Source organism: Myotis myotis, unplaced genomic scaffold (genome assembly GCF_014108235.1).
Source record: "Myotis myotis isolate mMyoMyo1 unplaced genomic scaffold, mMyoMyo1.p scaffold_m19_p_1, whole genome shotgun sequence".
NCBI lineage: Eukaryota > Metazoa > Chordata > Mammalia > Chiroptera > Vespertilionidae > Myotis > Myotis myotis.
This window is the reverse complement of record NW_023416313.1, coordinates 49,287,586-49,302,704: the sequence shown is the minus strand read 5'-3', so window position 1 is coordinate 49,302,704 and position 15,119 is coordinate 49,287,586. Positions and strand designations below refer to the sequence as shown.

Below are 15,119 nucleotides of genomic sequence, written 5' to 3'. Positions count from 1 at the left end.
TTATACCAGTCTATGAATGTACTTCCACAACTCAGCAAGAACACCTGGGTATGTCACAATACATTCAGGAATGCCCAATACTATAGCTTTCCCCAAAGTATTTACAGTTCATTCATAATCCCAGCAGATAAGATTATGTTTACAATTAGGCAGTTTACCATTAGTCATTTCCACCTTTAGTAGATTTCAGAGAAAAAGTGCTAGAAGAGCAACTGGAGGCCATTTTCATAGAAAAAAGTAGGAAGAGTTTTGTTAACCCTTTACTCACATACACCAAAGCACAACATCATAAAATTTCAGAATGTTATGGATATAGAAAACATCATAAAACCTTCCAGAGAAAAAAAGCAGGTCTCATTCAGATTTAGTACTCAGAATAGCTTCATACTTTTCAATAGCAGCACCAGAAACTAGAAGCCAATGGAGGAAGATCTTTAAAATTCCTAGGAAAACAATTTCTGAAACAGAAATACCAATATACACATACTTTTATTCAAGCCTAAAAGTAGATTTTTCAGACATGCAGTCTTAGAACATTTGCCTCAATGTCCCTTTTCTCAGAAAATTTCCAGAGAACCCTTACCCCACTAAACAAAGGAGGCTTCAAGGAAGGAGAAGAAATCCAAGATATAGGTCACAGTGGTTCTCAACCTTCCTAATGCCACGACTCTTTAATACAGTTCCTCATGTTGTGGTGACCCTCAAACATAAAATTATTTTTGTTGCTACTTCGTAACTGTAATTTTGCTACTGTTATGAATCATAATGTAAATATCTGATATGCAGGATGTATTTTCATTGTTCGCGACCCACAGGTTGAGAACCGCTGAAGGGGGTTCTTCATAGGGGAGAAGCAAAAGAAAGTCTCAGAATAGTAGTAAAGAGAGATGCCAGGATAATCAACAAGCCTAGAGAGCACAGCATATAGCAGGATAATGGGGGAATACAGAAGAAGTATGTCCAGAAAAGAAAGAAAAAGAGAGAGTATCTGAATGTATTGAGAAGAGACTTATATTTCTAAGGATTTGGAGGTAAACTATTGATGGGATATAAAAAACTAAGGAAACAAAAAAAAAATCATACTACTAATAACCCTAGGGTAAAGAGGTACTTAAAAAGGTACCAGTCTTTACTACACAGAGAGAATGGGAAAAGGGAAATGCACGGATACTGAAGATGAAGGTGGTGATTATCAGAAACTTTTAGTTTACTGACCTACCAGCTATTTCTAATTCCCTTCTCCCTTACCTCCCTGTAGTATAGAGGCTGGAAATGCTAATTACCCCCTTTCCAAGCTTTTCTTATAAGTGGCTGTTACAGTCAATGATAATCAGAAATCTAAGAGTTTCTGGGAAAATGTTTACATTCCTGATTAAATAGGCAGATTTGGCTGCCATCCCTCTTCCCCTTTGTTTTGTCTTGAACATGAATGGATGTCTACAGTTACAACAGTCACATTGTAAATATGAATCAACAAACCAACATGCTAAGATTGGTGAAATAGAAAGAGCCTAAGTTACTGATGAAATAGTTGAGACACTGTACCAACTCTGGACAGCCTACTCTAGACTTCTTATTAAAAGAGAGCTATCAGGTAAGTTCTCTGTTAAAGATGAATACAATAAAGAATTCCTAACTAATGTATGGAATATGAGAGCTAAATATTCATTCTCTATACTGTGAAGCGAACAGATAAAAATCAAGAATTAACATGCTGAAGCATTTTATTTACTTAGAACCATAACAATAAGTACCTGAAAAAAAATAGCTAAAAAACAAAAGAAATGGAGGCCACCAAGGAGTGGCAAATGGGAATGGGAATGGGTGGGAAGGGGGCTGCTACTTTTCATTGTAAGCCTTATAGTAGTATTTTGGCCCAGGTACGTCTTTGTTGTGGGGGGCTGTTCAATGCAGTTTAGTGTGTCCTTGGACTCTACTCAGTAGATAGTAGTAGCAACTAGGGATAGTGTGACAACTAAAAATGTTTCCAGCCTTTGCCAAATGACCCTGAAGGGCACACTGCTCCTATTTGAAAATGATGGCCTCATAGTACTATTTTATTTTTTTAACTTTCAATAATACTGCAAATGTATTAGTTTGATAAAACTAATTTTGGGGGGGAATTGGGGGGTTGAAACTAACAGTATGAAAAGAGCTAGCCTAGAGACCACCAATGTCATTTCTTCTTTCAAACACCTCTTAATTTCCTCCCTAATCTCTCCCTGGTCCTAAGAATGCTTCTCCTCCCCTCCCAGACAAGCACAGACAGAACAGAGACACATACCTCCTAGAAATGCACACTCGTAATGGCTGCAGGTCTTGTTTGTGCTTCGAAGGATAAGATTATTGCTAGCCCCATCCTGTGACACATAAAAAATCTCATTCAGAGGTATAATAATAATTCTTCCACTTTCATTTTCTTTATCAACAAATTTTCCAATGGCAACTCCAAAGCATGTGTGAATGGTTAACAGAATGTGTTGATCACTTGCTGCTTGAGGTTTGGCTGAATGTGCCAAGGTGAAATGGCCAAATCTGGCTCGGTTTAGCCCTCCCAAGGTAAACGAAGTACCCTGGCTTGTGCTATACACCACATTTTTATAGCTATCCTCACAAGGTCTTCTCAGCAATTGCAGGGCTTTGGTCAGGTAAAAATGAAAAGCTTTGAATTGGAAGCCATAGATATAATCTTTTCGAGATTGGCCAGCCATCTTCACAGCTTCATTGAACAGATGGAAAAAGGAAGTTTGTTCTTGAGCTTCAGAAATATATGCCATCAGGGCTATTCCATGGTTATCCTTAAAACTCATAGGGAGAGAGAGATGAGTCTTCCGAGCTTCCCATTTGGCTTTTGCATTTTCCCACACATCCTCAAAAAGCTGATGGCTTGCTTTTTCTTCCTTGAGCAGTTGGGGGACATATTTGATTTCCATCCTGTCAGTACATTTCTGGTATTCGTCATCAAATGCATTATCTGCCATGTCTAACATATTAGCCTTCACCTTCAAAAGAAAAGGAAATTAATATTCTTGAAACAAGATATTTGGCGTGTCTTTTTCTCTCACATTACTACCTCCACACTCTCATACCCTGCCAAGAATCTATCCCTTGCTTACAACCAAATTTGGATATTTTTTCTTTAAAAAAAATTTTTAAATTGATTTCAGAGAGAAAGGGAGAGGGAGAGAGAAATAGAAACATCAAAGATGAGAGAGAATCATTGATTGGCTGCCTCCTGCATGCCCCCTACTGGGGATCAAGCTCACAACCTGGGCATGTGCCCTGATGGGAAATTGAACTTTGATCTCCTGGTTCATAGGTCAACACTCAACTACTGAGCCACACTGGCTGGGCTGGATATGTTTTTATGTAGAAAGTATATTCCATTGCTATTGATAACTTTTCTCAGCTATTACCTATTTGTGTGAAAGAGTAAATGTTAGTGGGTAAGATATGGGTATGATTATGCCTGTAACTCATTTATTTGAACCTTGTGGTACCGAGGAAAAAACCAGTGAGTATAAAGTTGAAGAAATGGGTGGCAATCCTGGCTTTGAAAATATTAGCCAATTTCCTCAACCCCTCAAAACTGTTGAGTGAATATAAAATTATCATGCATGAAATACTATATATGATAAATACATAATAGTAAATATCACCCCTCTTCTTTTTAGGACACTCCCTTGTCCATGTGGTTTGGGTAGGACTGATTCGGCACACAGTAATAAGCAATAAATCAGGCTTAAAAACCAGAGCACTCTTTCTTTCTCTACAATCACAAGCTGTAAGGATAATATTGACTTGGGGAAGCCAATAGTTATCCTTTTAGTTCCATGGAAAGTCCTGTCTGTAAATAAAACCAATAAAGAAAGGCTTGCAGAGCTGAGGTGGAAAGAAAGGGATGAAGCCCGGATAACATTATGTAAGGCCCTGGGTCTAGCTACCTGAAGACTGTATTTTACCTTAATCATAAGAAGCAACAAATGCCCTATATGCTTGAGCACGTTTGCATTGTTTCTGCTATGTATAACTGAAAAAAGGCCTAATTCAACTTTAGATGATACATAAGAGAAACAGGGTGGTGTAATGCAATTAACACTAGCTTAGGGTCAGAAAGGTGTGGGTTTAAATTCCATTTCTGTCACTAACGAGGTACTAATTAAGTATGGGAAAGTTATTTGGCATTTCTGAGCTTCAATCTTTTCATCTAAACATGAGGCTAATGTAAGGAAACGTGTTAATTGTAATTATTTTGTAAGGATTAAGTGATATAATGAATAAATGCAAAGTCTTAGCTCCATGCCTGACACATGTCAAGCCTTCAACAAACTGTGATTATTTTTAATTTCATTATAAAAATATATTTATTATACTGCAAATTAATCAATAGGATATGCATTATATTTATTTTTTGAAATCCAAGCATCTACACACTGAAGTGAATTAAATAAAACCCTGTACTCTGACCTACTGATCAAAAAATAGGATGAGCGAATGCTGTAGAAGAGAACCAAGATGCGGCATAGGTAAACACTTGAACTTGCTGCCTCGCTCAACCACATCAAAACTACAACTAACAGACAAAATGGATATCATCCAGAACCACGGGAAGGCTGGCTGAGGGGAAGTTATACAACTAGAAGGAAAGAGAAAAGCACACTGAGACTGGGAGGAGGTGTGGAGGTACGGAGGCGCGCGGAAATGGGCTGGCAACTGGGTGCGCTGTTGTCTTTTTCAATCGGAGGGAGATACAAGCTCCCGACTGCTCTGAATTCATTCCGGGTGAGACTCTGGGGACCCAGACTCATATGGGGAGAAACTGGATTGTCTGGCATCAGGCTGGAACCCGAGGGCGGCTTTCTCTCAGAAGTACTTGCAGTGATCATTGTTCCTGCACGATGCTGAGGGACACAGAGACCTGGGGACCTCTTCGGGGCAGGGCTGACAGGCAGCCATTGCTGTTTGCTCTGCCCTGGTGATTCCCTGAGACCCCACCCCACCCAATTTACAACCCCACTCAAGCTGTGCGAAGAGGCTTTTGCATATGAATGGCCTGGCCTTATGCAATCTAAAACCTAACAAACTGCAGCTGGGTCAGAGAACTCCAAAGCTTCCAAAAGAAGGCCTAAGGCTTGGCAGAAGCCTGCATTGCTTCACAGCTGGGCCTCATCTGGGCACCTCCAAACCCCAAACAAAGAGGAGGGATCTGGAGATCTCTCTGTAGCTCCTGCTGGGTGGCCTCAGGCAGTGGCTGACTTTGCACTTCCTTGGAGATCCAAGAGCCAATGTACCCAGTGGTCAGAGTGAGACCATACTGGAGTACAACTCTTCACATCCATAAGAGACAAACTCAGGGGGCAGACTCAGTGAGCGCCAAAGCCCCACTGAAGCAAGTCCTGTCCCATAAGGGTGTCTCCAGCACAGAAGATCTCCCATTGTAGACACAACTGGTCCTCACAGCAAATTGGCCTGGAGGTCAATTCCTCCCAGTGATACCAACAGCAATCAAGGCTTAATTACAACAAGATTGTACACACAGCCCACAAGGGGGTGCACCAAGACTGTCCAACTCAGGTAATTAGGGAGGCTGAGCCACTGGGCCCTATAGGACACCTAGCACACAAAGCTACTCTATCTCCACAGGGAAGCAGTCAAAATTTGGAGACAAAGAAACATGTCACAAATGAAAGAAATGGAGGAAAGCAAACTACTGCATATAGAGTTCAAAACCATGGTTATAAGGTTACTCAAGAATCTTCTAGAAACCTCTGAGAAATTTAGTGAGACCCTCAAGGATATGAAAAAGGACCAATTAGAATTAAGCATACACTGACTGAAATAAAGAAGAATATAAAAAGATTCAACAGCAGACTAGAGGATCCCAAGAATCAAGTCAAAGATTTGAAATACGAAGAAGCAAAAACATCCAACCGGAAAAGCAAAATGAAAAAAGAATCCAAAAATATGAAGATAGTGTATGAAGAACTGGTGATTATGGGAGCTTGTGGGACAACTTCAGGCATACCAACATCCGAATTATGGGGGTGCCAGAAGAAGAGAGAGAACAAGATATTGAAAACCTATTTGAAGAAATAATGACAGAAAAATTCCCCTACCTGGTGAAAGAAATAGACTTACAAGTCCAGGAAGTGCAGAGAACCCCAAACAAAAGGAATCCAAAGAGGACCACACCAAGACATATCATAATTAAAATGCCAAGGGCAAAAGACAAAGAGAGAATCTTAAAAGCAGCAAGAGAAAAACAGTTAGTTACCTACAAGCGAGTACCCATACAACTGTCAGCTGATTTCTCAGCAGAAACTATGCAGGCAAGAAGGGAGTGGCAAGAAATATTCAAAGTGATGAATAGTAAGAACCTACAACCAAGATTACTCTACCCAGCAGAGCTATCATTCAGAATTGAAGGTCAGATAAAGAGCTTCACAAAAAAGGAAAAGCTAAAGGAGTTCATCACCACCAAACCAGGATTATATGAAATGCTGAAAGGTATCCTTTAAGAAGAGGAAGAAGAAGAAAAAGGTAAAGATACTAATTATGAACAACAAATATGCATCTATCAACAAGTGAATCTAAGAATCAAGTGAATAAATAATCTGATGAACAGAATGAACTGTTGATTATAATAGAATCAGGGACATAGAAAGGGAATGGGCTCACTATTCTTGGTGGAGAAAGGGTTGTGGGAGATGCCGGAAGAGACTGGACAAAAATTGTGCACCTAGGTATGAGGACAGTGGGGGGGTAAGGGCAGAGGGTGGAGAATTGAAGGTCAGATAAAGAGCTTCACAGATAAGGAAAAGCTAAAGGAGTTCATCACCACCAAACCAGTATTATATGAAATGCTGAAAGGTATCCTTTAAGAAGAGGAAGAAGAAGAAAAAGGTAAAGATACAAACTATGAACAATAAATACACATCTATCAACAAGTAAATCTAAAAATCAAGGGAATAAATAATCTGATAAACAGAATAAACTGGTGATTATAATAGAAAAAAAAATAAAAAAAAGAGCTTCACAGATAAGAAAAGGCTAAAGGAGTTCATCACCACCAAACCAGAATTATATGAAATGCTGAAGGGTATTCTTTAAGAGGAGGAAGAATAAAAAGGTAAAGATAAAAATTATGAACAACTAAGTGACAACCAATACCTATCTATCAACAAGTGAATCTAAAAATAAAGTGAATAGAAAATCTGATAAACAGAATAAACTGGTGAATATAATAGAATCAGGGACATAGAAAGGGAGTGGACTGACAATTCTCAGGGGAAGGGAGTTTGGGGGGTGTGGGAAGAGACTGGACAAAAATCATACACCCATGGATAAGGACAGTAGGGGTTGTGGTAAGGGCATGGGGTGGGAACCGGGTGGAGGGGAGTTATGGGGTGAAGAAGAGGAACAACTGTAATAATCTGAACAGTAAAGATTTCTTTTTAAAAAAAAAATAGGATGAGCAAATCTGCCCAGGGATACCATTTAAGGGTTTCTACAAATGAAAGGATAATGCCCTCCACATCATTCTCTCTTTCCACTATTCTATACTACTTTTATGGCACACTGGTTGCATAAGCTATACTCTCAGTTGGAGATCTTAGTTGGAGACTTTATAGACACAGATTGAGTAACTTGTCTGGAACTGAAATTTGAACCTGAGCAATCTAGTTCCAGAGTCTGTCCCCTTAATTAAAATGTTATTTCCAGTGATGAAGACCATTGGAATTTATGTAGCACTTCTAAAAGGGTTTAATTTTGTTCTCATAACAACCCATATGAAGGGCTGAAAGGTCAATTCATAACATCATTTTACAAATGAAACAATTATAATACCAGCATCAGAAACTATTTTTCTTTTTCATTTTTTAAAAAAAATCTTTTATTGATTTTTTACAGAGAGGAAAGGAGAGAGATAGAGAGTTAGAAACATCGATGAGAGAGAAACATCGATCAGCTGCCTCCTGCACACCTCCTACTAGGGATGTGCCCGCAACCAAGGTACATGCCCTTGACCGGAATCGAACCTGGGACCTTTCAGTCCACAGGCTGACGCTCTATCCACTGGGCCAAACCAGTCAGGGCAGAAACTATTTTTCTTGATTACCAGCCACAGAATATTCTTCTGTGAAAACCCCCTGTACTCCTGGTCTGTAGGTCAGTTTCTTGAAGTGAGAATTTGAGCTCAGGAGACTAAATCACTGCTGTCTCCTAGCCAAGAAATTCACTTTCCTCTGCAGCACAGAATGTACCAGAGGATATCCTGGGCACCAATGCCTGATTTATCTTTAAGACTTCAACATATTACAAGACATCATACCCTGAAACTACCACCTCCCACATTCCTCGGCATCACATCAGAGTTGATCCAATGTGTTCCTGTCTGTTCTATGCCTCTAACCAGTCTCCACCAGTCTAATTTTAGACATCAACTCTTTCTGGATCAAGGCCACAGTTGATTGTGTGTTCTGTACAGTGAGTGCCTGGAACAGTGAAAAAGTTCACAAATGCCACCACTGTTCAAGGACCACTGGATGGACATTAAAGGGACAGGTACAAAAGGCTAGGTGAACACACTGGTTATATATTTTCTTCCTCTGATTTATCAATTGAAACAAAGGCCAATACTGATGAAATTAAATTACCAAAAATTTATTACAAAAATGTAGAAATGATCTAAGTGTTCAGAAAAGAAATCATACAAATGCATAGAAAAACACTTTAAACTTTTGTTGCAAAAGAATATTAAAAATGTAAATCAAAACCACAGTGAGATACTACTTCATATAATTTAGGGTGGCTATTTTAATAAGAAAAAAAGGAAATTAAGTGTTGGCAAGGATGTAGAGAAACTGAGGCCTCATACACTGCTGATGGGAATGTAAGATGCAGCCACTGTGGAAAACAGTTAAGCAGTTCCTCAAAATGTTACACATAGAGTTACCATATGACCCAGCAATGCTACTCCTAGGTATATACACAAGATAATTAAAAATATATGTTCACACAAAAACACATACATGAAAGTTCATAGCAGCAGTACTCATTCATAGGAACAAAAAGTGGGAACAACCCAAATGTCCATAAATTGCTTCATGGATAAACAAAATGTGGAATAACCATACAATGGAATATTATTCAGGTATGAGAAGAATGCAGTACTAACATATGCTACAATATAGATGAACCTTAAAAACATTATGCTCAATGAAAGAGGCCATACAAAAGGACGGGTATTGCTTGATTCCATTCAGATGAAATGTCCAGAATGTCAAGATAGGCAAATCCATAGACACAGAAAGCAGACAGGTGGGATAGCCAGGGGATGCAGGGAAGTAGGAATTGGAACTGACTGCTAATAGCCATAGGGCTTCTTTTTAGGTTGATGGAAGGTCTATAATGAGACAATAGTGAAACTATGCACAACATGGTGAATCTACAAAAACCACTGAATTGCGAATTTTTATATGTGAATTATATCTCAATTAAAAGTCACACTACAGTACAGGCAACAGAATACATAATCGTTCTATAGAAAATGGATCAGAATATTAAATTAAAAAATAGATAATTTTTTAAGAATTCAAGATATTTTAAAGGAGGTACCTCAAGTCAATGGACAAATAATCAGTGGTGACATGACAGCTAACAATGTGGGGGGAGGGGATTAAGTGAGATAACTGGTTCAAATTTTACATAAAAATATGTTATAGAGCCCTAGCTGGTTTAGCTCAGTGGCTAGAGCATCGGCCTGGGGACTGAAGAGTCCCAGGTTCGATTCCAGTCAAGGACACATGCCCGGGTTGTGGGCTCAATCCCCAGTAGGGGGCGTGCAGGAGGCAGCCAATCAATGATTTTCTCTCATCGCTGATGTTTCTCTCTCTCCCTCTCCCTTCCTCTCTGAAATCAATAAAGATATATTAAAAAATATGTTACAGAATGTGTAAAGATTCAACTTCAAAAAATAAAATGATAAAAGTTCTACCAGAAAAAAAAATAATGCATGTGAGAAAATGGTCATTATATAGTAATTTAATAGAAAACATGTAACCAAATACTGCAGTGTCATCTTATTTGGAAAAAAAATACATATTTCCAGAATATTTAGTGATCCAGAGAGACATTTATAGCACAGTATTAACTTAAAAAGGCAAAAAACATATGTATTGTATGAACCCATTTTGTAAATTAAATAGAGAGAGAGAGAGAAGTCAAGACTATACACCAACAAATTAAGAGTCTTTCCCCTCTGAGTAGAGAGATTGTGGATGATTTTTACTCTCCTCTTTTTGCTTAACTTTAATTTTTTCAAACCTCTATAATTAACATGTACCAAGTATGTAAAATGAAAATATGAAAGCTTCTTGAAAAACTGATTTATATATTCTATCTGCTCTCATTTGCATTATGAACCACACAGATGCCTTAGGTAATGTTAAATCAAGAGTTCCTAGCCCAATGACCACGTACTTCCCATTTCCAATATTACCTGGAAGACATTCATTAGAATCACAGCTGACAGCAGCATGGTGACCATTTTAAAATGTCCTGTCTTCATTTTTCTCTTCTAAATTAAAATGAAGAAATTCCAAATTAATAGACTTTAAAAAAAGAGACTTACCAAAGTAGAGCACTATCCACTATACACATTTTCATTTGGGTGGAAGTAGGTATCATGATGGTCAGGAAGTGATTACCAATAAATTCCAATTGCTGGAAGGGCCTGGATTTTGTCTGCTCATCTAACACCCGCACTCTACAGATGCGGAAACAAAAACTCAGAGAACTTCAGCAATTTGCTCAAGATTAAATCTATCCATTTCCATTCTTCTCTAGATATGTGGTCTCTCCCACCATAGTCACTGGTGCTCATATTTTCTGGCTATCAATACATCTCTCCTCAGCATACTCAGGAAATTAACAGCAACAAAAACAAAAACAAAAACGTTTCAAAATTGGTCTCCCAACTCCCAGTTTCTAAGAATTCTCCAGGAGTTAGAGACCATGCACATCATCCACTCTTCTATCCTCTTTGCAAGTCAAGTCACCCCCATTTGGGGATAATGGAGATGATAAAGCCAGTAGTGGTACAAAGCAGAAGGTTATCCTAGGGTACCTCCTTCTCCCCAATATTCACATTCAAGAGAAGCCCACGGATAAAGTGTCTTGCATAACTTTCTGAAGGCAGGAATGAGAATAGGAAGGAACTGGGTAGGCAGCAATTCTAATAAGATTATACAACTCTGCTGGCTGAATGCCCAATATTCATCACAGTGTTTACGAGACTAAAGGGGTAAGTAGGAGGGCAAGTGGCCCTAAGGGCTGAAGCTGTTCCAGAGTCAATAAATGACCCATTAAAGGTGGTCTACAGTTCCTGCCACATACTTACAATACACTTAACATTACAGAACTGAACTAAAGTCTCTATTTTATTGTACCCATCACCATATCCTGGCATCTGAATATGGGGATGAAGGCAGAGAAAAGAAGATAGTCTTCCCTTTGGCCCTAGGTCCCTGCCTTTATTTAGGAGCTATCTGTTTCACTAAAGATATTAAAATATAATATCAAACATGCCACTTTTGTGTTAAACTTCCCTTTCCAAAAAAGATTCGGTCTATAAGACTTGGCAAATAACTGTCACAAAGCAGTATGTGCCAAGAAAGCTAGGAAACCAGGTGTTGTTTTAGTTTTAAATTCTTCACTGCTGTAATCTGAGTGTAAATAAGTAAAAATGTTTACCTGGCTTTTCTGCTTGTGGAGATTTAAATGATGCTAGGTCTCAAACTGTTTCCCCACTCTCTGTTGTGAGCGTGTCTTCAGAATGGGAGGTTGTTGACAGTGAGAGCTGAGAAGGGAATGCTTTTCTTTTTATAAACACCCCCAGCAGTAGCTTGGCAGTGGCACATTGCCCCATTTGTGTTCTGCTATTTATATCTGGCCCCCACACTATCCCTTGGAATCACTGCTGTTAACACATTAAATCTCCAAGAGGCTTGTAAAGCCACAGCAATTCCCTCTAACCACACAGCGTGTTCAGTTCTGAGCCCTTAGTGTTGGGCTTCTCAGAGAGTGATCACTTCCCATTCCTAACCCTTTGACCCTGAGATGTCAAACTAAAGCAAGACTTTACCCAAGCTAGATGGTTCACATAACTAAGGGGACTTGCTGTGTTAACTGCTGGCAATGACGATGGTTATCACCATTCATTCAACCAGCTTACTGCATTTCAGGTACTGTACCAGATGCTGGGATACACAAGCAAGCAAAACAAAGTACTGAGAAGCATTCACAATCTAATAAAAGATATGAATATGTATACTTAATCAGAATACATGTTAAGAATCTTAAGTATAGACAAAGTCTAGTGACAGCACTAAGAAGGGAAGGATTTGTAACAATACCTGCAACTGTAACTCTCATCTGAGTGAAGTACACATAGTGAATATATTGACAACATGCTGAAGAATACTCAGAGTTCACTGACTGGATAAAAAAAAATTTGAGTGTCCTAGGAAATTCATGCATATATACATCAAAATACATTAATTGAATGTATTAGATAGTAGCTCTATTCATAACCGCCCCAAACTGTAAGTCATCCAATCACCTATCAAAAGTAGAATGGATAAATTGTGGTATATTATACAACGGATTTTTTTTTATAATATTAAAAGCAATAACCTCTAAGGACACATAACAAATGTGGATAAATCTCATAAACAAAATTATGATTAAAAGACACACATGTGCATATACTACATGATTTAATTTACATGGAGTACAAAACCAGACAAACACATCTATGGCCTTAGATGTCAGAACAGTGGTTATTCTTAGTGGGACGTAGTAACTGGAAGAGAAGAGGCACAAGGAAGAACCTGGGATGCTACTTAGGTTCTGTTTTTGGTTCTGGATATTGATTACATTGATATTCAGTTTGTGAAAATTCACTAACCTATATACTTATGTGTATTTTTCTGTGTGTGTGTGTATACACATATATATTACTCAATGAAACATTTTAAATTATCATAAAGTGCATCCACTTTTATAAAAACCCATCTCATCTCTACTCTTTAGACTCTTCAAAACCTCTAACCTCTTCTCACCTCACTGGCTAAGCAATTTAAAAGATTAAATACACTAAATAAAATCCTAGAAATAGTATCATTTTTTAAAAATGGAGTTTGGTTAGAAGGAAAAAGAATGTATGCACAGGTTTTCAGGCCTATGCTCATGCTGACTTGCTTGTAAGTCCCAGGCATGTGGGCCTACAGGAAATGCGGTGGTGGGATTTCCCCATCTTTGGCCTTCTCAAATCTACTAGATTCATCTATCACCCAAAAGACTGAGTTCACCTGAAAGAACATAATAAACACTGTGTGAAGTTCAAAGCAAGTTTTGCCTTGTTTATTCCCAGTATGTCTTTGTTCCATTCCTGTTTTCTTCCATTTTAAAACTCTTGATATCATTCATTCAACAAATATTTGAGTCCTCCCAATGTTCCCAGCACTATTTTTCCCAGGTACTGGGGGTATAACAGTGAACAAAATAAACATCTTGCCCTTGTCAAATTTATATTCTTGTGGGAGGAGGCAGTCAAATAACAACTAAAATAAATAAGTAAATTACATAAGTATGTTAAAATATAGTAAGTACTCCTTTAAAAAAATAGTAGTACAAGGAAGATTAGGAGTGCATGGGGAGTTTTCAATTTAAATTGGATGGTTAGGGATAACTCACTGAAAAGGTTACATTTGAGCAAAGTCTTGAAAGAAATGGGGGAGATCAGCCATGAAGACTGTGGTGGAAGAGTGGTCAGGCAGAGGGAATTCAAGCAGGCCAATATGGATGGAACAAATAGGTAAGAGAAGAATAGTAGGAGATATAGTCAGAGGGGTGTTGTAAGATGTCTTTGCAGGCCACTGGAAGAATGTTGGATTTTATTCTAAGAAAAAGGGAGCAAATTATAAGGTTCGAGTAGAGGAATGGCAGGATCTGACTTCTTTTTTAAGAGGATCATCCTGGCTGTTATGCTGAGAATAATCTGTAGGGTAAAAGTAGGAAGACCAGTTTACAGGTTATTATAATAATGCTAGTAGAAATTGTGGTGGCTCAAACAATGATGGTAGCAGTAAAGGTGAGGAGGGTATATGTATGTGTGTGGTTGTCTTTGAGTTTGTTAAAAAATACTCCTTTTGAAGATTAAATTAACCATATTTTCAAATATGGTAAGAAAAAGTATTTGTGGGTTCTAAAAAGCTAATATATTTTTAAAAAGATAATTTATTAAAAAGTAAATGGAAATGATCAATAGTGATACCAATTTCTTACATAATAAAAATGTTTGGACTTAAATTCAGAATATAATTTTAATATTGAAGCGTTAGGATGCACTGACAGAGTGCATGTGGGCTGCAAGAGAGAGAGAGGTAAAGAATAATTCCAAGATTTTTAGCTTGAATAACTAGAAGGATAAAGATGTCAATGACTAAAATAGGGAAGACTCTGTGTAATGGATGTCCTAGAAGTCAGGTGAAGAAACTGCCGGGGTCCAACCCCAGCAGGTCCAGGGGTCCCCAAAGGTGTGGACGGAGTCGGCAAAGAAGGAAGGACACGGAGACAGTGTTCAGTTGATCAGCAGCCTAGCCAGGATCTCCAGCCAGGATCTCCAGCCAAGTTCTGGTCTGGATCTCCAGCGAGGTTCTGCCGTTTACTGTCTTGTTACATCCATATTTATCCCAGTTGATTTTAATCCTGTCAATTTCTGTTACAAAGGTTAGGGCGTTTCTTATCTCCATTCCAGGGAGTAAAGATTATGTAGCTTAAGCATGATTGTTTGTAGTGATTAACTACCCGCCTGGCACTTAGTTAAGGAGTTTCATCCCCTCCCTGACTTCAGGGAAAAATTCCTACCTGGGGAAACAACCTTTCTTGGAGAGGTGACCTTGGTTAAAACACATAGCGCTAAGGGGAGCAAACATATTAAGAACAGTATGCTATATACGCCAGGTCCCTTGAAACATATGCTGTGCAGATGTTTCTTTCCTGCAGCGACTGTGTCAAGCAGCAAGGATGGACCGGCTTCCGGCAAATTCCCCCTT

At 38.5% G+C, this 15,119-nt stretch overlaps 1 protein-coding gene across 7 annotated transcripts in view; it reads right to left on the bottom strand.

Moving 5' to 3' along the window:
* The window catches only part of ART3 (ADP-ribosyltransferase 3 (inactive)), a 117,381-nt gene that overhangs the window by 20,616 nt on the left and 81,646 nt on the right, over positions 1-15,119 (bottom strand). For 3 of the 7 annotated variants that reach the window (XM_036336910.1, XM_036336926.1, XM_036336934.1), the window contains exons 1-3: positions 11,755-11,902; positions 10,502-10,579; positions 2,285-3,002 (exon numbers count right to left, since the gene is read on the bottom strand). In XM_036336910.1, the coding sequence (XP_036192803.1) occupies positions 2,285-3,002; positions 10,502-10,570 (787 nt within the window). In that variant the 5' untranslated portion in view covers positions 10,571-10,579; positions 11,755-11,902. Of the gene's footprint in view, positions 1-2,284; positions 3,003-10,501; positions 10,580-10,633; positions 11,035-11,128; positions 11,218-11,754; positions 11,903-15,119 lie in introns of those variants that run through there. The other 4 variants (XM_036336951.1, XM_036336961.1, XM_036336917.1 and 1 more) reach the window with 3 other exon arrangements.